At 36.3% G+C, this 23477-nt stretch overlaps 1 protein-coding gene across 2 annotated transcripts in view; it reads left to right on the top strand.

Moving 5' to 3' along the window:
- The window catches only part of C1H15orf40 (chromosome 1 C15orf40 homolog), a 105463-nt gene extending 86874 nt beyond the window's left edge, over positions 1 to 18589 (top strand). Inside the window, exon 6 of one of the 2 annotated variants that reach the window (XR_008913554.1) lies at positions 615 to 1456. Coding sequence is in view for 1 of the 2 variants with exons in the window: in XM_056805759.1 (XP_056661737.1) it covers positions 8664 to 10223 (1560 nt within the window). In the remaining variant the exon portion in view is untranslated. Of the gene's footprint in view, positions 1 to 614 lie in introns of both variants that reach the window. The other variant, XM_056805759.1, reaches the window with a different exon arrangement.
- The last annotated feature ends 4888 nt before the right edge of the window (positions 18590 to 23477 follow it).

The raw sequence follows: 23477 nt of genomic DNA, 5'->3' as shown, positions 1-23477 counted from the left end.
TTGTAACTAAGGAATGATGTTCTAAATTGACTAAATAAACTAATTCAAATGGGAAAAAAATTCAGTACCTAAAAAAAAGACTTATGAGAAAGGAGGAGAGAACCCAAATATAGCCTGATACTCAAAATTATGAGAGCAGTTTTCAAAGGGTTCAGGGAATGATAGGTAGAATTTTATCCTATAGAGGAAGTCAACCCAAGCAAGACAGGAAACTCTCAAGAATGAAATCCAAAAACACAAGGAAAACCAATCTAATGAGGAAGAAAAATGAGTTATTTTAAGAGGGAAAAGTAAATGCAAAAGAATTCATCAAACAGCTTAGTTAATTATATATATATATATATATATACACATACATACAGAAGGTGGAAGTAAGCCCACATAAGAGAATGACTATAAAAGCACATCCTTGAATAGTGTCAGGAGTACCAGTTTTCACAATGAGATATAGCTAAAACTACAGAAAGCTAAAGACAACAAAAAGGGTTTTCTACAACTATATTGACAAAAGAGAAGGATCAAAGAAGGGAGGAGCACTGCTACTTAGGATAGACTAGAAAGAAAACAGAACTGCTTAATTTTTAACTTTCTTTTCTTTTTTTTTTATTGAACAGGAAAGAAGAAAAATGGCAAATAAGGAGCTGATAACCAGAATCAATATGCAGACAGCAAGAGAACAAGCTGCCTTTGATGAATTCAAGCCACTTGGCCAAAATGAACTGTGTCCTTGCATTCTTAAAGAATTGGCAGATATAATTGCCATGCTGCTGCCAATTATTTTGGGGGAAAAAACCTAGGAGGAGAGGTGATGCAGGACTGAAAAGCAAAGGTCTAATTAAAAAAGAGTGGGGAACATCGGACAGAAGAGAATAGAGTCTGAAAAAAAAGATAGGCCAATGAACATGATTTTGATTCCTGACAAAATTCTAGAACAGATTTATTAAAGAAATGATTATTGAACATCTAGAAAAGGAAGTAAGGATTACCATGAGTCAGCATAGTGTCATTAAGAGCAGATCCTAGAGACAACTAAATGACTCAGTGGATAGAGAACCAGGCCTGGAGATGGGAGGTCCTGGATTCAAATCTGCCCTCAGATACTTCCTAGCTGTGTGGCCCTGGGTGAGTCACTTGATCTTGATTGCCTAGCCTTTGCTATTCTTCTGCCTTGATTCTAAGTACTGATACTAAAAAAGTAAGTGTTTTTTTTTAAAGGGCAGATCATGCCATTAACTTTGTTTCTTTTAATGACAGGGTGACTAAACTGAGAGAAGAAAGGAATGCTGTAGAGCTTGCCTTGAATTTTGGTGTTGCATTTTATAAAATGATTCATGCTATTCCTGTAGAAAAATAGAGGGAAACGTGTGATGGTTGATAATATATTTAGGTGAATTTAGAACTAGTTGAATGTCTGAATTCAAAATAAAGCTTTGAAATTTCATTGTCACCTTGGAAAGAGGTCTAAAGCAGCATACTTGGGGATCTGTGCTAGGTTTTGAAAGAAGTCTCTAGTGGGGAGCCCCAGAGATCTGTTCTTGGCTTTTTTTTTAACCTTATCTTCCACTGTAGAATTAATACTGAAGAGCAGTAAGGGCTAGGCAATGGAGGTTAAGTGACTTGCCCAAGGTCACACAGCTAGCAAGTATCTGAGGCCAGATTTTAATCCAGAAACCTTAATCTCTGGGCCTTGCTCTCAATCCGTTGAGCTACCCAGCTGCTCCCTGTACTTGGCTTTGAATGGTAGTATGCTTCTCAAATTTGTGGGTGATACAATGTTGGGAAGGATAGCTAACACACTGGATGACAGAGTTGAGATCCCAAAAAGCTAGAATATTGTGCTGAATCTACTAAAATGAAATTCAATAGGAAAAACTTTACTTTCATTTAAAGCAGTTAGATGGGTAGAATGGATAGAGTGCTGGAGTTCAAATCTGGCCTCAAACACTTAGCTGTGTGTGATCCTGGGTAAGTCACTTAACTCTGTCTCAGTTTCCTTACCTGTAAAATAAACTGGAAAAGGCTATGGCAAACCATTTGAATATCTTTGCCAAGAACACCCCCCCCCAAAAAAAAAGATCATGAGAGTTAGAAATGACTGAAGAATGACCAAACAACAACAATGAAAAGCCTTACATTTAGGTTCAAAAGAATAAAATTTACAAGACAATGTGGGGGATCAGCTAGGTGATTCAGTGGGTAGAGAATCAAACCTAGGGGCAGTAAATCCTGAGTTCAAATCTGACCTCAGACACTTTCTATCTAGGTGACCCTGGGCAAGTCCCTTAACTCCCATTGCATAACCTTTGGTGCTCTTTTACCTTATAATGAATACACAGTGTTGATTCTAAGAAGGAAAGTATGGGTTAAAAAAAAAGACAAGGTGGGAAGTCATGGTTTAGATAAGTTTTGTCTAGAAAAATGTATAGAAGTTTTAGTGAACTGAAAGTTGGAATGAGTCAATAGTGGATCAGCAAGCAGCACAAAATGTATTAGAAAACTTTTGAGTGCCACATTGCATTTTTTTGGTGCCTAGTCACTTGTCCATTATAGATATATAATATATATTGCATATAACATATATAAGGATATGTCTTATTTGAGGATTTTTAAAACTGCAAAAACTATTTTAGTAGATGAATTAACATTGCTTGTTAGAAATGTAACAAGGGAAAGCAAAGGCTCTATTGTTCTTTGATGGAAAGAACATGCCATAAGGCCATTTCCTTTGGTAACAGTCAAGCTATCTGAAAACATCCTTAGGATACTTTGGGGATTTTTGCTGCTGACATATTCAATTTATTGCAGTTTTACTCTTTTGCCTCCTGAAGCTAAACTGTTGGGAAGATCATGCCTTGTTTCCATAAGTGTGATAAAGATCATTTCAGCCCAAGTGCAGCAGTTTATTTGTAGCATTCTGGTTCCTGTAGGTAAGAGATTTGGGCATCCTCTGCAGAGATAAGAACGGTAAGCCTTCTAATCTATGGCAATGCATTCAGCCATAACCTAGAACTCTGGAAACTAGAAAATGGAAGCAGTACTAATGTGCATCAGAGGTGGGGCCTTTTTATATAAAAAGAGAAAGTTTGTGAGCCATCTTCCCCATCCCCACCCTCACTAGTCCTCAGGGGCATGAAAGGAAAATTGTTTTATTGCCTTTACATTATTGATCATGAACCGAGTGATAACATATAATCCTTTTAGATAAGAAACTGCAATTATAATTTTTAGAAAGAGTGAGACCCAGGTGTTATGATACATCAATTATAATAATTGTAAAGATATTTAGGGTTGTGACTTAAAATCTAGATTTAATTGGTTGCCAAGGGAAATCTCAAATAAAATACCCAAGTCAGTCTGGAAATTTATGGAAATTTAATTAATATAGAGGGAAGGAATTTAAAGAGAAGGAGAGAAGAAGATATAGGATTCCTCCTGCCTGGCCTTTGCCAGGGGGAGTTTAAAATCCCCGCCTCTAGGTCTCTGAAAAAGATTAGATGCTTCTAAGAAGATAAAGTTGGAAAGTAAAGGAGGAAACCTCAGCCAGAAACTCCACCAAACCAGACAATACCTTGTAGCCATGCTAAGATGCCAAAAGGCCTAGCACGCTGCCACCAGTCAACTCTCCACCTCCAGAAAGGTGCCCAAGAGAGGAAGTGAGCCAAATATATAGACCTTTCACTCTTGTGTCTCCTCCTCTAAATGCCCATATCTTTTAGAGTCCTCATCTTCTTTGAAAAGATTATATCTTTAGAGTTACTTAACACTTCTTTGTTAAGTTCACCTTTTGTGAGTTACTTAACCTTTTTGTGATTAATTTAACCTTTATAGTTATTTAACACCTTTTTGTATTAAGATCTTAAAATAGACTTAACTTAAAGTTCTAGCTTCACTATAAGCTAAGAGTTAAGTACCTTCATTGTTCAATCAGGAGATTACAATTTTATATTCCCCTAAAGGTCTAAGTAGGGTGGAGTAATTTAACAGTTCACAATCCCCCCTGATTTTGTTAGACTAAGTATCTTCATTGTTACAATCAGGAAATAGCTAAATCCAATCTTCACAATCACCCCTGATGATCATTGGGAGACTAGTCTTCCCACTGATCATTTAAAATAATCATCTTATAGATCCTATAGATTTAACATAATCATCAAAAGGACTTCTAACTACAGATGTATACACTATTCAATTTCTAAGAGGAAATAACAATAGATAAAAAAAGGGAAATATAAGAAAGATAGACAGAAAAACCAATGTTTGCTGAGCGCATTGACAAAAACCAATTAGGGGGCAGTCCCCTTTTGGCTTAAGAGTGTACATTCAAATAAATGTTCAATCAAACTTCAGTTCAATCAACCACACCCAAAGTTCGTTCTGGATCTTCTTGATGTAGTGTAGGTTTTCTGGCATCTTTCTGCAACAGTTCATTCTCTGGATTTAGGAGTTAGCAAGCTTCTTCCTTGAAAATCTTTTCTTGAGCAAAAAATTTCAAAATCTTGGATTTTTATTAAAATACAATCCCCCCACTCAAGTGGGTGTTAAAGAACATCCAGTTCAGCTCAGGATGCAATGTTGTGTTATGGGGTTGTAAGAGTCAGTTATCAAAATAAGAGAAAAAATATGTATATAAGGAAAAAAATGGAAGAAAGTTAAACTTTTGGTAAAAAGAAAAAAATTCAAAATCAGAATAAAACTATCAAAATCGATGTATATGTTGAGTAAGCAAGAATAAATTCATAATAGGTCTTTTATTAGGGTTCAATAAATTTCTATTCCAAAAGTCTGTAGGACAGAATGCAGTAATATTTCACTTACCCATTTACAGCCAAGACTACAGGAAGTTGCCATACGATAAGAAGAAAAAGAATTAGAATTTGATTTTGATAGGGAAGTGTCATTCCCTGGTCTGATTTTTGTCATTCTCAGGGATATGGGGAGCCAGGATGATAGTCAAACTTTGGTACTTGTCTGTGTACTTCACAAAGAGTGTAGATACAAGGAAGTCCTACAACTTAACATATGTCAAGTGTTGCAACCTCGAGACTCACACTTGTTTTTTTACCTGTGTGCTCTTTTTGGCACTATTCAGGTTAAGTCTTTGCTCCTTGTTTTTATCCCATTTCCTAGAATCAGATACAAACATTAATCATAGTCCCATAACATTTTATCAATAAATGGCAGGTTCCCACAGTTTAGAGCTTTTAGGTATGCATTGATATTATAGCAAGTATATATATGTGTGTGTGTGTGTGTGTATATATATATATATATACATATATATATAATATTAAACTTATATTACTGCAGAAAAAATAATATTAATTGTATGTACCTTTAGTATAAGAAATGAGGAAAAAAGGGGGAAATCAAATATTCTAACCAAAATAAAAGAAAAGCAATAATAAAAATAAGGGAGAGAGAAAAAATCATGAATTCAATGTGATTTCGAAAAAAAGCATCCACTTGTCAAAGTATTATTATCTCCAATGCATGTGATAGGGTACAGTCAATCAGTCTCAACAGAAGATGCTCTCTTCACATGTGAACTATGAATCCAAGAGTCCTCTCCAATTTTTATAGATGTTGGGGTAGTTAACGATATTTGGAATGGCCCTTCCTTTATTAACTATAATATTAACTATAGTATTACAAAGGATGTCATTTGGTATATTATAATATTATTGAATTAAATATATTAAGAGCTTCTGTTGGAGGGATAAAACTTCAGGTCTGTGTAGTGATCCAGGGAAGCTGAAATCCATGCAGAAGGAGTTGGGTTCATTGGGAATGGTCAATGTACAGCTGGCCTGATCAGATCATAGGATAACAACATTGGCATGTTCAGGTTTTGTTTGATCCTTTGAAGATTTATTTATGTCATCTCTAGGCTCCCCAAAGTATCCTGGCCAAGCAAGGTTACCTTGACCGAAGTAGTATAAGTTCTGGAGGGTTAATTAAATTTTATTTTTTTAACCCTGTACTGAATTTAGGACTTTGTATCAAATGTTCCCAATCTTTGATCCCAAACACCACTGCCTGTTTCTTAACTTCGTATGTACCTTCTTCCAAATCAATGACAAGCTTAACTGTCAAAACCCTATAAAACACACTGTTGTACATCAATATGAGGTCTTTTTTCTGGGTGTGGTGAAACCTCTAGCTTTAATTTGCCACAATTAAAGTTTGGATTTTCAGCTCAGAATTGTGGCTCACAGGTTTCTTTATTTTTTAAAGGTGTCAGTTAGAACCTTAATGTTTTTTGTTGTTGAATCCTTTCTGTCATTTCAGTTGGTTTGACTCTTTATGAACTTCTTTTTGGAGTTTTGTTGGCAAAGATGCTAGCATGCCATTTCCTTCTTGACAGATGAGGAAACTGAAGCAAATAGGGTTAAATGACTTGTACAGGGTCACATAGCTAGTCTGAGTCTGAATTTGAACTCACGTTTTCCTACCTCCAGGACCAGTGATCTATCCACTGTGCCACCTAGGTGCCTCTCTCAGTAATTTTTACTTACCTGTAAACATATGCTTTCCCCAGGTGAATGTAAATTCTCTGAGCTCAGAGGTTGTTTGACTTTTGTATTTGTAGCTCTAATTCGGAACAGTATTTGAGGCTATTTGTATTAGGTCGTCAATAACTCTTTATTAATAATAATAATAACAAAGTGAAATGAGCTGTTTCAGGAAGTGGAAAAATCATTTGTCCTCATTGAAGATCTTCAAGCCAGAATTATTATATAACTATAATTATTGGGGCTACTGAAGTAGGGATACTTTCTGAGTATGATTCATTCTAGAGGGCTGCTTATGATTTCACTTCTGAAACTGTATTATTCTAACATACATTGAGATAGTTGGTTCCATGATCCCTTTGATAGGTGAGCTATTACCATGTTGGTTGTTTTCCTAATTAATCCAGGTAGTAAAAATATCCCCCAAATACAAATGATTGCTTCTTAAATTAGAAATGGATCTCTGTCCAAGAATTTCACAAATATGTGCTTCAATTAGTATAATTAAAATTAAACAAAATATGGGCTATTTTCTAATGCAACATCGCAGAAGAAATCTGAAATAAATATAAAATATTACTTTAAATCTTACTTTAATACAGACACCGGAGCTTCCTGGTCTGTATTAAAGAGAACACCTGATTTACAATGTTATTCTGTTGGCTCAGAGAATGTAATGGGAGTATCAGGAATAACCCAAAGAGTTAAAAGACTTCCTCCTAGAATGGTGTCTGTGGGACCCCTAGAGGTACAACACTCCTTCCTTTTGATGCCTGACTCCCCTTTAAATTTGCTGGGGAGGGACCTTCTATGCAAACTCAGAGCCACAATAACCTGCTCCCCAGATGGCTCATTATCATTAGAAGTACCAGAGGAATCTTTAAATTTACTCCCTGTACTTCTCTCGGAAAACTTCCACTTTTGAAATACCTAAAGATATACCGGAGTCTCTTTGGGCCACATCTTCTGATGTAGGCTTACTTAAATCTGCTGTTCCTGTGCAGATAAAAACTAAATCTAGCCCACCTCCTTCTATCCCTCAGTATCCCCTCTCAAAGGAGGCAATTGAGGGTATTACACCAGTTATTAACTCATTAATAGAACAGGGAATAATAATCCCTTGCAAATCTGAATACAACACGCCCATCCTGCCAATTAAAAAACCAAAAAAAGGGCCCGATGGCAAACACATCTATAGATTCGTACAGGATCTAAGGGCAGTGAATAATCACGTTATAAAGAGACACTCCGTAGTTTCTAACATACATACTATTATTTCATCTATTCCTAGCACAGCTACATACTTTACAGTAGTAGACTTGTGTTCAGCTTTCTTTTCCATACCAATACATGAGAACTCAGGCATATTTTTGCTTTCACCTGGGAGGGCTCACAATATACCTGGTGTCGGCTGTCACAGGGTTATATCGAAAGTCCGAGCTTATTTGAGCAAATTTTGAGCCAAGACACAGACAATATAACATTTTAAAATAGCAAATTAATCAAATATGTAGATGATCTACTCTTGGCTTCAACAGATGCAAAAACATGTCAAGAAGATAGCAAACACCTTCTTTTGGAATTGCACAAAAGAGGACATAAAATCTCTAAGGATAAAGTTCAATGGTGTCTCCAAAAAGTAGAATATTTGGGATTCATCTTGACTATGGGTGCTCGTTATATTTCTCCAAAACGAATTGAGAACATTTAAAAATTGAGTGCTCCTACCACTAAGAAACAGCTGAGAGCAATTTTAGGAGCAACAGGGTTTTGTAGACAATGGATTCCTTGCTATGGGGAAATCACTAAACCCCTTATAGCATTAACAAAGGATTCGGTTCCTGAACCCCTCAAATTAGAGCCTGAACACTTGTCAGCTCTATCAGATCTAAAAAAGGCTATCATGTCTGCCCCTGCTCTAGGCATCCCAGATTACAACAAGCCATTTACTTTATATGTGCATGAGCGAAGAGGAGTAGCCTCTGGTGTGTTAACTCAGACTTTGGGACCTTCTCAGCACCCAATTGCTTATTATTCTGCCCAACTAGACCCAGTAGCAGCAGGAGCACCACCATGCCTTAGAGGAGTAAGCTTACAGCCTTACTAGTAACAAAAACCGTTGATTTAGTATTGGGATGTCCATTAACAATAATGTGCCCACATGAGATTGAAGCATTATTGATAAAACATAGAACACAGACATTCTCGGATCAGAGAATTACAAGGTATGAAATAACCTTATTAAATAGTGAAAATATTACCTTGAAACGCTGTTCAACTCTTAACCCTGCCACCTTGCTTCCAGATTTACCCACTTCAGGAGAACCATTACATAACTGTGAAACATTAGTGTCCATGGCAGAAAAGCCTCGAGATAATCTCTTGGACACTCCCTTAGACAATGCAGATCTGATTTTATTTACCGATGGTTCCTCTTTTATGAGGGATGGCATACGTTACACTGGAGTTGCCGTAGTCTCAGAATTTGCCACTGAATGGTCAGCTTCACTACCTTCTAACATTAGCGCTCAAGGAGCAGAACTCATAGCTCTAAAACAAGCTTGTATAATTGCCAAGGATAAAAAGGCAACAATTTATACGGATTCTAGATATGCTTTTGGCATTTGTCACTCAGTCGGGATGCTATGGCTCCAGAGAGGATTTTTAACCTCAGCTGGAAAATCCATAGCTAATGCAGAAATTATTAATGAAGTTCTTTCTGCTCTCAAACTGCCTAAAGCCCTAGCTGTAGTTCATTGCTCTGCCCATACAGGTGGCTCTGACCCTGTCTCTAGAGGAAATGACTGGGCAGATGCTGCTGCAAAACTAGCAGCCATAGAAGGACCTGGATTAATTTTAACATTAACAACCACTGATAATTTAAATTTATCACTTTCCTATAATGAAAAGGAAGTGGAAAAATGGAAACAAAAATTTAAAGCAAAACAAATTAATGGAATATGGGTGTCATCTGAAGGAAAACCCCTGCTCCCTAGAAGTTTCTATAACCAAATTTGCCAATCTATTCATAAAAATGGTCATTTTGGCACCCAGGGCATCGTGGACTCTGTCAAGAGAGTATGGATAGCCCCTGGTATAACTACTATAGCCTCTAAAGTATGTTCAGCCTGCCCTATCTGCCAGGCATATAACCAACATGCATATCGTGGAAAAGCCTTTGGGGGACGTCCTCTGGCTTACACACCTTTTGAACATCTACAGATAGATTTCATAACGATGCCAAAGGCTGGACGTTATAAATTTTGTCTAGTAATTGTAGATCAACTAACCAGATGGCCGGAAGCATTTCCTACAACCCGAGCCACAGCAGATTTTGTTGCAAAGATACTTTTAAAGGAAATTATTCCTCGTTTTGGCCTGCCAGCACGTATTGACTCCGATAGAGGGAGTCATTTTACCGATTCTGTCTTAAACCAAATATATTCTTGCTTGGGGATAACTCCCAAATTCCATGTTCCATACCACCCCCAGAGCTCAGGCCAAGTGGAGAGGATGAATAAAGAATTTAAGATTATGATTGGCAAATTATGCACTGAGACCCATTTAAAATGGCCTGAAATCTCCCTCTGGCCCTATTTTATCTTAGAAGCAGGCCTAGAGGAGACTTACATATTTCACCGTTTGAGATGCTTTTTGGACATCCACCTATACAGGCTAAGCCTTTCTCCCTGGCTTATACATCGCTATTAGGGGGAGATATCACTATTGCTTCCTATATACAGGAGTTACAGCACAAACTACGTGAACTTCATGAATCCGGAGCTGCAGTACAAGCCGGACCATTAGACTTTTCTCTGCATGACCTGAACCCAGGAGATAAAGTTTATATCAAGAATTTCAAGGGAACTGGAGCAACTCAACCTTCATGGGAAGGACCATTCCAAATATTATTAACTACTCCAACATCTATAAAGATTGGAGAAAGAGACTCTTGGATTCACTGCTCACATGTGAAGAAAGCATCTTCTGCTGAGACTGATTGACTCTATCCTATCATATGAATTGTGACTCTATCTTATCATATGAATTGGAGATAATAATCCATAGACAAATGGATGCTGTTTTTTCAAGAATATATTGAATTACTGATTTTTTTCTTATTTTTCTTATTTCTTTTATTTTTTATCAGAATATTTGAATTTTTTTTCATTTTTTGTACTGAAGGTACACATAATTAATATTAATATTATTTTTTTCCCTGCAGTAATACAAGTTAATATATATACTCTTGCTATAATATCAATATATGCCTAAAAGCTTTAAACTATGGGAACCTGCCATTTATTGATAAAATATTATAGGACTGTGATTAATGTTTGTGTCTGATTCCAGGAAAAGGGATAAAATCAAGGAGCACAGACTAAACCTGGATAGTGCCAATAGAGCACACAAGAAATATTAAAGTGAGACTTGAGGTTGCGATGCTTAACTTATGGTTAAGTCGTAGGACTTCCTTGTATCTACACTCTTTACGAAGTACTCAAACAAGTACAAACCTTGACTATCATGCTGGCTCCCTGTATCCCTGAGGAAAAAAAAATCAGATGAGGGAATTACATTTCCCCATCAACATAGAATTCTAATTCTTTTCTTCTTATATTATGGCAACTTCCTGTAGTCTTGGCTACAAATGGCTAAGTGAAACATTACTGCATCCTGTCCCACATACTTGTGGGATATAAATTACTTTAAACTGGACCTATACAAGGCCTATTTTGAATTTTTCTTATGTTTTTGATTATTTTTCTATTCTTTTGATAATTGACACATACACCCCCATAACTGAACATTGCATTCTGAGCTAAACTTGATAATTTTTTTAATACTTACTTCAGGGGGGATTGTATTTTAATTTAAAATCTAAGAATTTTTTTTATTTTTGAATTTTTTTTTGTTTTTGTTTGAGATTGTATTTTTATAAAAATCCAAGAATTTTGATTTTTGTTTAAGATTTTACTGTTATAAAAAATTCAAAGATTTTGATTCTGTTTGAGAAAAGATCTTCAAGAAAGAAGCTTGAAACTTTTATATCCAGAGAATGAACTGTTGCAGAAAGATGCCAAAAACCTCCACTTTATCAAGAAGATCAAGAATGAACTTTGGATATGATTGATTGGACTGAACTTTTGATTGAACATTTATTGTAATTGTAAACATTTATGCCAAAAGGGACTGTCCCTAATTTGGCTTTCTGTCAATGCGCCTAGCAAAACATTGGTTTTGCTTTCTTTTCTTTTCTATTTCCTCTCTCACTATTCTAATTTCTCTTAGAAAATTGAATATTGTGTATATCCATAGTTAGAAGTGCGTTTAGAACTACAAATTGATTATGTTAAATGATCAATGGGGAGACTAGTCTCCCAATGATCATCAGGGGGGATTGTAAACCTTAAAATTTCTTAGACTTATAAATGTTGGAAATTTCACCATTGGGAAATTTCATACTTGAAAAATTTCCTATGATAGTGGGAACTCTATTGGAATGTGAACCCCATTGGCATGGGAGGTTCCTCCTCCTCCCTTCTTAAGATTACTTTAGGACAGAAACCTTTTGCTGAACAATGGAAAGGGCTTTGACCTATGCTTAAGCATAGAACAGGAATTTCTTTGAATCATGATTGATTTTAGAATTGATACAATAGAGATACTTGGAATGACAGAACCAGATCTTGGAAAATATAATTTCCACCCTACTCAGTCCTAACAGGATTTAGGAAGGGCTGCAGCAAAGGATCAAGATTTAATTATTGAGAATATGACCTTCAACAGACATGTGCAAAGCCACAGACCTCTGGGCGGTCCTGGGTTAAGCTAGAGCCACCATTGGCACAGGGAAGACATGGACAGTGATTGGTAGATGTGAGAACTGAGGGGAGGGAACTTGGATGGTTTCCTTAAAGAGAGAGGGGTCTGAGGACTGAGGGTTGTTGGTTGGAGAGGTTTTTGGTCTGAGAGGTGGTGCTTTGAGAGTTGGCTCTGAAGGAAGCTGGAGGTGGAGGCCCCTGAGACTGTTTCTCCATTTTGGTCATGTGAGTAATAGAGACTGATCTCTTTTCTTTGCCTCAGCTATCTAAGGGCTTGGGCCTTTTGGCCCAGCCTAAACAGAAGGGGTATTTAAGCCCTATTCCCTTCTCTCCCCTTTCTATCTCCCTCTCTCTCTCTATCTCTAATTCCTTTCTTCCTGTTTGTAATTAAACTCTATAAAAGGTTGACTGCTGACTTGAGTTTTCATTTAGGAATTACATAGCTGAATTCCTTGGCGACCTTAAATTAATATATATCAGTCTTTTAAAGTGATTTCCTTGTCACAACTGTGAAGATTAAATATTCAGATTATGTAATAAATACTTTTAAAATATCCAACTGAGGATTCATTTTAAGTCAAATCCATCCTCACTGCAAACAAGCATTTTGTCACTCTATGTATATGGGTGTGGATTGTGGTGTCTTAATGCTGAAATAGAGGCTCTTTTCCCCCTCTACCATACCTCCCAGCTTTGTATTAAATTTCTCTTTATGAGAATTTTCTAGACAAAAATTTCCTGTTTGACTGTGAATGCCTTCACTCTCAGTTGGGATTACAGATGGAAACTTTCTGATGGGCTTCCAGAGGATCAGATTTCTAAGTGATCTTACCTTTAATATCTTTTCAATCTACTTTATAGATAGAACAGAGTGGGGCAAACACTTGATCTAAATATGGGAGGGGTCAGGTAGGTGGCTCAGTGGTTGAGAGGCAGACGTAGAAATGGGAGGGTCCTAGGTTCAAATCTGGTCTCAGAATTCCTAGTTATTTGATCCTGGGTAAGTCCCTTAACCCCCATTGCCTAGCCCTTACCACTCTTCTGCTTTAGAACCAATAGATAGTGTTGGAAGCTAAAGGTTATGGAAAAAAAGTGAAAGTCCCTTACAGAGGTGGCACAATGTAGGTTAGCATGTAGTAATTCTTAATAAATGTTTGTTGACTAATGGACTGGACAGAGAACTGGTCTTCAAATCAGGACAATCTAGGTTCATGTTGTGCCTCTGATACATGTTGGCTATGCCAGTCTAGGCAAATCACTTAACCTCTTGGTGCCCTATCTAAGAAGCTGCAGAGAAGTGCAGAGAAGTACTGATCTACATTGGTAGGAGGAATTTTCCTTGTCTGGGAGCTCCCAATGAAATAACTCTTCAAGTTCCCATACCTTTTGAAACATTAAAGAAAGATTCTGAGGGAGGCAGCATGGTTTTCAAAAGGTATGGGCTTGGGACACAAAGGACCTAGACTCAAAGCCTATCTTTTTTACTTGCTACCTATGTGACCTTAGGCAAGACAACTAAACTTTCTAAGCCTTAGTTTCCCCATCTGTAAAATGAGGGGGGTGAATTACATGGTTTTTAAGGCCTTTCCAGTTCCATATCTATGATCTGCCAAGTAGAGTTCTCCCACCCTTCTTATAGACATCTCTTTTTTTTCCCCTTATATTGAGCTGAAATTTGCCTCTCTACCATTTCCACTCATTGCTCTCAGGTCTGCCTTGTGAGACCAAGTAGAACAACTTTAATCCCTCTTCCATAGTCTTCCAAATGCATGAAAATACCTGTCATATCCTCCCATAACCTTCTCTTCTCCATTCTCAACAATCCCAGTTCCTTCAATTAATTCTTGTATCCCTGAGTTTCTAGCCTTCTATTATGCCAGTTGCCCTCCTCTGGACATACTCCAGTTTATCACTGTCTCTACAAATATGTGGCATCCAGAGATAAATATTCCAGATATAGTCTGACCAGGGCACAATACTAAGGACTATGTAATTCATCCCCCTCATTTTACAGATGGGGAAACTAAGGCTTGGAAAGGTTAGTTGTCTTGTCTAAGGACAGGTGGTAAGGAGCAGAGGATTTGAATCCAGATTCCCCCAACACTTTTTTTCTCTATGTCATGCCAAACTGTTCATTTTATAGGTGAACTTGTTGATGGAAGGGATTCTTTTACCTTCCCCAGAGCTTACCAAAGTTCCTGGCATAAAGTATTTTAAAATGTTTATTGAGGGACAGTTAGGTGGCACAATGGCTGTAGTGTCAAGCCTGCTTCAAATATGGCCTTGGACACTCCTAGTTGTGTGACCCTGGCCAAGTAAGTCCCTTAGCCCTGTTTGCCTAGTCCTTGTCCTTCTAACTTTTAGGTGTAACTAGGACAGAATACAAGGGGAAAAAATGTTATTGACTGTGGAATGACAATCACAAAGAGTTTCATTTGTTCCTCAAAATAGCATTCACGATAAGTACCGTATTGGTGCTCCTCCCCCCCCTTAAAGAATCTATGGGCAGCCTATTATCAGGCTTTTAGTAGTGCATTGTGACAAAGACATTCTGTGGGAAGATTGAGAAGAAGAAAACGATGGTAGTAATGATAGAAAAAATGAATAAAATGTGTTAATTGAAAACATTATGTAAAGCTTCCTTTCACAACATCATATTTTATATGATAATTGTGTAATGTCATGGGATTTGGATATGTGTCAATGAAGGGACACCCACACCAAGAAAAGCTCAAATCTCCAAGTACACTTGTAATTGTGTAATTAGAAGGTGTGGATAGGTTTCTTCACTAGCAGAATGATGAGATCACTCAAAAAGACAAGATAATAGATCTATTAAGATGATGTTGAGTAATTATTTTTCATTATATACCTATGTATATTTTTCTCTACAAAGAGATCTAATTTGGGGATGGTGATGACCAATATGATAGTATTCATTTCAACTGCTTGAACCAGGAGAAAATCTTGGCTGGAAATTTAATAAGTAGTTAAAATTAGAATGAGGCAGCTAAGCAGAGTACTTTTATGTTTAAGACAGCTACTTGCTCTATGAAAAATCTCAGCACTGATTTCTTAAAAATACCTAGCACTTAACTACCATGTTAATTCTTAATTCCAGGTATCTAAGGATAAATAGATTACAAAGAATATAAAAGTGAATGTGAATAATTGGCAATCTTCTTTTTTGCAAATCTGTAAGGGCTAGAATTTGAAAACTCGGAGTCTGAGCAATACTTTACAAAATAACTCCCTAAAAATGGAATTTTCTTTGGAAAGCAAAAAAAAGTGTTATTTACATTTAAGGAGAAAAGCCTCAGAGATCAGCATTTAATTTCAAGGGGTATGATTCTACAGACCCCAGAGAATTCTGGAAAGTAGATTATTTTCAAGAAAAAACAATGGAGTTCCTACACCTGTATAGACTAATCTTTTGCTAGGTAATACAGATTATCTTAATCTGTGAACATCAAACATGAAACTAACTATCTCCTCACCTCCAAAATTCAGAATTTATAAATGTAAATTATATTCCTATCAAAATAATCATTCTGGGAGGCTTAGACACATGCTTGTTGCCATTTAGGCATTTCTAACTTCTTGTGACCCCATCTGAGTTTTTCTTGGCAGAGATTCTGGAATGGTTTGCCATTTCCTTCTCCATCCCATTTGACAGATTAGTATCTGAGACAAATAGTGTTAAGTGACTTGGCCAGGGTGACACAGCTGGTAAGTGTTAAATATGAGACCAGATTTGAACTGAGAAAATTGAGTCTTCCTAACTCTTGTTTCAGCACTCTATCCACTCCCTCATTTAGCTGCCCCAGATACACATTCCTTTTGCTCAACACACTTTGGAATTTCTCTTATGAAACTGCCTTCAGAACTATTGCACAATTTTTGACCATTATCCCCTGTGATGATGAATCTCCATCCTTTGAGAAACGATTTGATTTTGCTAAAGCAGCCAAAAGTCATTTGGAGTAAAAAGACTCTTGAATGGTCTAAGTGACATGCTTAGTTTGCAATTATTTCTCTTGAAGCACATTGTGAATCAGAGTGTAGTCAAGGAGAGGTTTACTCCTTATGACTCCTGACTTTCATATCTCCCTGAATGCTCCCATCATTTCAGAATTTCTAAATAATAAGCTTGATTGGCTGTTTGGTCTTTTGGAGAAAATCCTACATATACAATTTTAGAAAAACATCAATATCATCTTGATTAGAGGTTTTAACGTATGCTTTCTTGGGTTTGGAGAATGTGTGAGTTTTCCATTGAGACATGGAGTCATATTGTTTTCTTATTAGTGTTTTCCTTTTTAAAAATGCACTATTTTATTTGCCTTCTCTTTTAAAAAATTAGAACAAATGCCAATTTAACCATTATAAGCTCATGGTCGTCTTCACAGAAATTTTCCTTATGTTGATGTTTGCTTTCAGAATGTTTCATTACCTAAATGTGTTATAAATTCATTGCCTTAAGGAGTTGTGACTTCTTTCTAGGCCAACACAAAACTATAGGTATTTCTATGTTGCCACAGCTGCAGCACACAAGATTGACTTGCCCATTTTGAAAATAACATGGTTACAAGTAGAATCATGCCTATGTACCCGCAAATCAGATACAACTAAATTATCTTTCTAGTCCTACCTTGTACACCATGCCACTGGCTTTTTATACTGAAGGTACAAGTTCAGAACTGGGTTGCTATGATTACAGCACCCAAGAGAAGGGACAAGGTCACTCTCATGTGAGAACAGAAGTGGGTCAGGGATGGTACGACACAAGAAATATTACCTGCCTTAGGTTTATACAAATTATTTTCCCATTATATGAAGTAGCAATGAGAAGCAATCTGGAGTAGTAGAGTGCCAAGAAGACCACGTACTGTCTTTTGCCTTTCTTCATATCCTGAGGGCTTAGCACAGTGCCTGGCATGTAGAAGGAGCTTAAAGAATACTTGTTTGTCAACAACTTCAAATCCTACCTCTGACATATATTGACCATGTGATGCTAGGCAGGTCATTTAACTTCCCAGGGTTCTAGGGAGCTTTCTTAAAACTTCAAGTTGCAGGGAAGGTTATGAACTATGATGGTAGCAGTTTCCTTACTTGGGAGACTCCTGGATCACAGGTTCAGTCCCTGTCCCTCTGAAGTAGAACTGAATATGACTTGCCTTTGTCCCTCAGAAACAAGGATCCATGACATATTTAACTGTCTCCAATAACTTTTACCTTTTTTTTTAGTTCCTATCCTTCCTGAATTATCCTCTCCATCTTTTTACCTGCCTTCTATTCTCACTGGTTTTTGAAAAGCACATAGTCTTAACCTATTTTCTTTAAGAAAAACAGAAACATTGTATAGTACCTTACCATGTTTATGTAACATTTTCATGAAACATTATCATTCATTTATTTGTTATTTACAATAACCCTGTTAACTAGCAGAGCAAATCTTGTTCCTGTTTTACACTCAGATACGTGTTCTAAGTCAGTGAGAGTCAGAATTAAAATTGGGTCTTTGAACTGTCATTTTTTAAAAAAAGGATTGCCAATGTATTTTATACTTTAATAATCACACACATATATAGGAATGCACTGAGGACAAGGAATGATACTGTTTTTAAGTTCTGGCTTTATGGTAAACTTAATTCTCTACAATTCTATGCTCCCTCTTTCTCTCTTGGCCATAACTAACATCTAGAGAAGTTTAGGCTTCACCTCAAAACTCCTGTGGAGCACAAATGATAGATCTGGATATACTTAAGAGTTGGGGGCAGCTGGGTAGCTCAGTGAATTGAGAGCCAGGCCTAGAGATGGGAGGTCCTAGGTTCAAATCTGGCCTCAGACATTTCCCAGCTGTGTTAACCTGGGCAAGTCACTTAACCCCCATTGCCTAGCCCTTACCACTCTTCTACACAGTATTGGTTCCAAGATAGAAGGTAAGGGTTTAAAAAATAAAAAGCGTTGAGTCAGCTAGATGGCCCAGCCCTTATTGCTCTTCTGCCTTAGAACCAATGCTTGGTATCAATTCAAAGATAGAAGGTAAGAGTTATAATTAAAAAAACAAAACAAAACAAAAAACTAATGGGAACATGGTCATAATTTCAGAATACTTTGTGTCTACTTTCAGATGTACTGACTTCATTCAGCTAATTCTTGACCCCCACTTAACACTGCCCTACTCCCTTAGCACATAGGTGTATGTATGTACACACACACAGAGCATCCCGTTCATTCTACCACTTTCCTGCTCAGAGCTCAGGCACAGAAGTAAAAGGAATAAACATTCTTCAATCAAGTTGCCTGTAGCTGCAAATTGTTGGTGAAGCAAGAGAGTCTTGATTTTGTGGGTTCGAACTTTACTTTGCTCTGTGACAGATTAACTCAGTTACAACATTAAGCTTTTTTAAAAGCTTAATAATTGTATGAGACAATTATATCCACAGCCACTGACAACATCCCTGACTCCAGCTCTTAAATGAGTAGCTGCACACAAAATGAACCAAAACAACTAACTACATGCCCTGAGCTCATGAGTCAATAGCATCATCTTTCAAAGTATTTCATCACCCACAAAAGCAATCACATCAATTAATTGAAATTTTAAATAACATTGCACATTTTACAAAATACACACATCCCTTCCACATCTTGACTTTCCCCATTGCAGTTTTTTTAATTTTTAATTTTATTTGGTCAATTTCAAACATTATTCCTTGGTTATAAAAATCATATTCTATTCCTTCCTACCCTCCCCCCACCCTTCCTGTAGCCAACACGCAATTCCACTGAGTATTACTTGTGTCCTTGATCAGAACCTATTTCCATGCTGTTGATGTTTGCACTAGGATGTTCATTCAGGGTCTATATCCCCAATCTTATCCCTCTAGACCCATGTAATCAGGCAGTTGTTTTTCTTCAGTGGTTTTACTCCCACATTTTTTCCCCTGAATGTGGATAGCATTCACTCTTGTAGATCCCTCTGGGTTTTTTGGGATCACTGCATTGCCACTAATGGAGAAGTCCCTTACATTCTATTGTACCACAGTGTATCAGTCTCTGAGTACAATGTTTTCTTGGTTCTGCTCCTTTCAGTCTGCGTCACTTCCTGGAGATTGTTCCAGTTCCCATGGAATTCCTCCAGTTTATCATTCCTTTGAGCACAATAGTATTCCTTCACCAACATATACCACAATTTGTTCAGCCATTCCCCAATTGAAGGACATCCCCTCATTTTCCAATTTTTTGCCACCACAAAGAGTGCGGCTATGAATATTCTTGTACAGGTCTTTTTCCTTATTATCTCTTTGGGGTACAAACCCAGCAGTGTTATGGTTGGATCAAAAAGACAAGTCTTTTAGACTCAGCAGATAGATTCCTAAGTATTTTATATTGTCTAGGGTGATTTTAAATGGAATTTCTCTTTCTATTCTTGCTGCTGAAATGGGTTGGAGATATATAGAAATGCTGATAACTTATGTGAGTTTATTTTATATACTGCAACTTTGTTAAAGTTGTTGATTATTTCCACTAGCTTTTTAGTTGATTCTCTAGGATTCTTTAAGTAGGCCATCATATCATTCTCAAAGAGTGATAGCTTGGTCTCATCATTGCCAATTTTAATACCTTCAATTTCGTTTTCTTCTCTAATTTCTCTATTGTTACTGCTAGTGTTTCTAGTACAATGTTAAATAATAGAGGTGATAATGGGCATCCTTATTTCACTCCTGATCTTATTGGGAAGGCTTCTAGTTTATCTCCATTGCATATGAGTTGGCTGATGGTTTTAGATAAATATTATTTATTATTTTTAAGAAAGGCTCTTCTATTCCTATACTTTCTAGTGTTTCAATAGGAATGAGCATTGTATTTTGTCAAAGGGTTTTTCTGCATCTATTGAGAGAATCATGTGATTTTTGTTGGTTTGCTTGTTGATATAGTCAATTATGTGGATGGTTCTCCTATTATTGAACCATCCTTGCATTCCTGGTATAAATCCCATCTGATCATAGTGAATAACCCTTGTGATGACTTGCTGGAGTCTTTTTGCTAGTATCCTATTTAAGATTTTTGCATCTATGTTCATTAAGGAGATTGGTCTATAGTTTTCTTTCTCTGTTTTTGACCTGCCTGGCTTTGAAATCAGTACCATATTTGTATCATAAGAGGAATTTGGTAGAACTCCTTCTTTGCTTATTCTGTCAAATAGTTTGTAGAGTATTGGGATTAGCTGTTCTTTGACTGTTTGATAGAATTCACTTGTGGATCCATCAGGCCCTGGAGATTTTTTTCTTAGGGAGTTCTTTGATGACTTGTTCAATTTCTTTTTGTGATATGGGATTATTTAATTCTATTTCTTCTTCTGTTAATCTGGGCAATTAACATTTTTGTAAATATTCATCCATGTCACCTAGATTGGCATATTTATTGTCATATAATTGGGCAAAATAGTTTTTAATGATTGCCTTAATTTCCTCTTCATTGGAGGAATTTCCTCTTCATTTCATCTATGATACTGTTAATTTGGTTTTCTTCTTTCCTTTTTTTATTAGATTGACCAGTACTTTGTCTATTTTGTTTGTTTTTTCAAAATACCAGATTCTAGTCTTATTTATTAGTTCAATAGTTCTTTCACTTTCAATTTTATTAATTTCTCCCTTAATTTTTAGGATCTCTAATTTAGTTTTCTTCTGGGGATTTTTAATTTGTTCACTTTCAAGTTTTTTTATTTGCATGTCCAATTCATTGACCTCTTCCCTCCCTAATTTGTTAATATATGAATTCAAGGATATAAATTTCCTCCTGAGTACTGCTTTGGCTGCATCCCATAGGTTTTGAAAGGATGTCTCACCATTGTAATTTTCTTCAATGAAATTATTGTTTCTATGCTTTGTTCTCTAACCAATTTTGGAGAATCATATTATTTAATTTCCAATTAATTTTTGATTTGGCTGTCCATGTACCATTACTGATCATTATTTTTATTGCATTATGATCTTAAAAGGTTGCACTTATTATTTCTGCTTTTCTGCATTTGTTTGCCATGTTTTTATGACCTAGTACATGGTCAGTCTTTGTGAATGTACTATGTGGTGCTGAAAAGGTGTATTCCTTTTTGTCCCTATTTTTCTCAATATATCTATTAATTCTAATTTTTCTAAGATTTCATTCACATCTTTTACCTCTTTCTTATTTATTTATTTATTTGATTTATCTAAATTTGATATTGGTCGGTTCAGGTATTCCACTAGTATAGTTTTACTATCTATTTCCTCCTTCAATTCCACTATTTTCTCCTTTAGAAATTTGGATGCTATACCATTTGATGCATACTTGTTGATTACTGATATTTCCTCATTGTCTATTCTCCCTTTTATCAGGATGTATTTACCTTCCCTATCCCTTTTAATCAGATCTATTTTTACTTTAGCTTTGTCAGATATCATGATTGCAACTCCTGCCTTCTTTCTATCAGTTGAGGCCCATTCTAACCTTGTGAGTATCTACCTGCCTCAGGTGTGTTTCTTGTTGTCAACATATGGTAGGATTTTGGATTCTAATCCACTCTCCTATTTGTTTTCATTTTATGAGTGAGTTCATCCCATTCACATTCAAAGTTATGATTGTTACTTGTGAATTCCCAAGCATTTTGATATCCTCTCCTAGTTCTGCCCTTTCTTCTTTTGTTATATCCTTTTAAACCAGTGGTTTACTTTTAATCAATCCCCCTAATCCCCTCCCTTAATGCTTCCCTTTCTGGCCTCTCCCTTTTTGTTCCCTTCTTATTTTTTAGGGTCTGTTGAGTTCCCTCCCCCCTTAGTTTTCCCTTCTCCCTTTCCCTATAGGATAAGATAGAATTCAAGACCCCAATGGATCTAGATGATCTTCCCTCTCAGAATTGATTTCGCTGAGAGTAAGGTTTAAATATTACCTATTAGCACTCTCTTCCTCTCCTTCTTATAAGAGTATTCTTTCCCTCCCCTTCCCATGCTTATCTTTGTGTGATAAAGATTATCCTATTTATTTTGTTTCTTCAAGTATCTCAGTGCCATCTTTGATTTCCCCTTTTTCTTTTTTTGCATATCATCTTATAGCACATATTACCCCAATCTCTTCCTGTGAATGATTCTTCTAATTACTATAATAGTGAATAATTTGGGTTACAAATAACATTTCCCCCATATATTAATATATATATAATTTGATCTAATTGTAGCCCTTAAAGAAAGTTTGAATAAAAAAAAAAACATTTTTCCCCTTTTCCCTCTCTTTCTTATTTACCTTTTCATGTTTCTGTTGATCTTTGTGTTTGGATATCAAACTTTCCACTAAGTTCTGGTCTTTTCTTTACAAATACTTGGAAATTTTCTATTTTGTTGAATGCCCATACTTTCCCCTGGAAGTATACCTATTGCAGTTTTGATATATCATGAGGAGGCAGAAGAAATTAAATGGGAATTTTTTTTTTTTGAAGTTTTGCAGAAGCCAAAGATGACACACGAAGGCCAGCAGATGATACACAAAATGTTTAGAAATTCAGAAATGCATAAAATATATGTATAGTATTGTATAACATCTATATATCTTAACATTTAATACCATAAATATGCACAATTTCTTTTACTGTAAACACCTCACAAAAGAAAAAGAAAAAAATTAGACATCATTGTTTTTATACTGATTTTCAAGATCTCAGCAATGCTGCACCCCTAACCCCTGAGATGTGAAAGGGATACCTGTACTAACAGTATCAACACCACCAATTCTCCACCCCACCTCAGTTCTGAAATGGGGCAGTGGGGATACAGGGCATCTTAAAAATAACTTAACATTTCACTAAGATTTTGGGACATTACAATGCCAAATAATGTGTATATACCCACCTTTCTCATTCTGTCAACATCTCAATTGATTTATTTCAATTTGAAGATAATTGGTTGCCATTTCCCAATTTCAATAGAGATTAGCTTTTCCTGAAGACAGTAGTGTTAAATAAGTGAAGATATTCATAAAATAAATAAATTCAATGCACAGAACTGAAGGTCTGTGAATAGGAACTATATGATATTGAATAAGCCAAATGAATCAGATTGAATAAGAAAGGCTGGGTCTTTTAAGAAGTGTACTTAGGGAGGGT

Source organism: Monodelphis domestica, chromosome 1, assembly GCF_027887165.1.
Source record: "Monodelphis domestica isolate mMonDom1 chromosome 1, mMonDom1.pri, whole genome shotgun sequence".
NCBI classification, from domain to species: Eukaryota; Metazoa; Chordata; class Mammalia; order Didelphimorphia; family Didelphidae; genus Monodelphis; species Monodelphis domestica.
The sequence above is the reverse complement of the archived record's forward strand: the minus strand, read 5'-3'. Positions and strand labels throughout refer to the sequence as shown.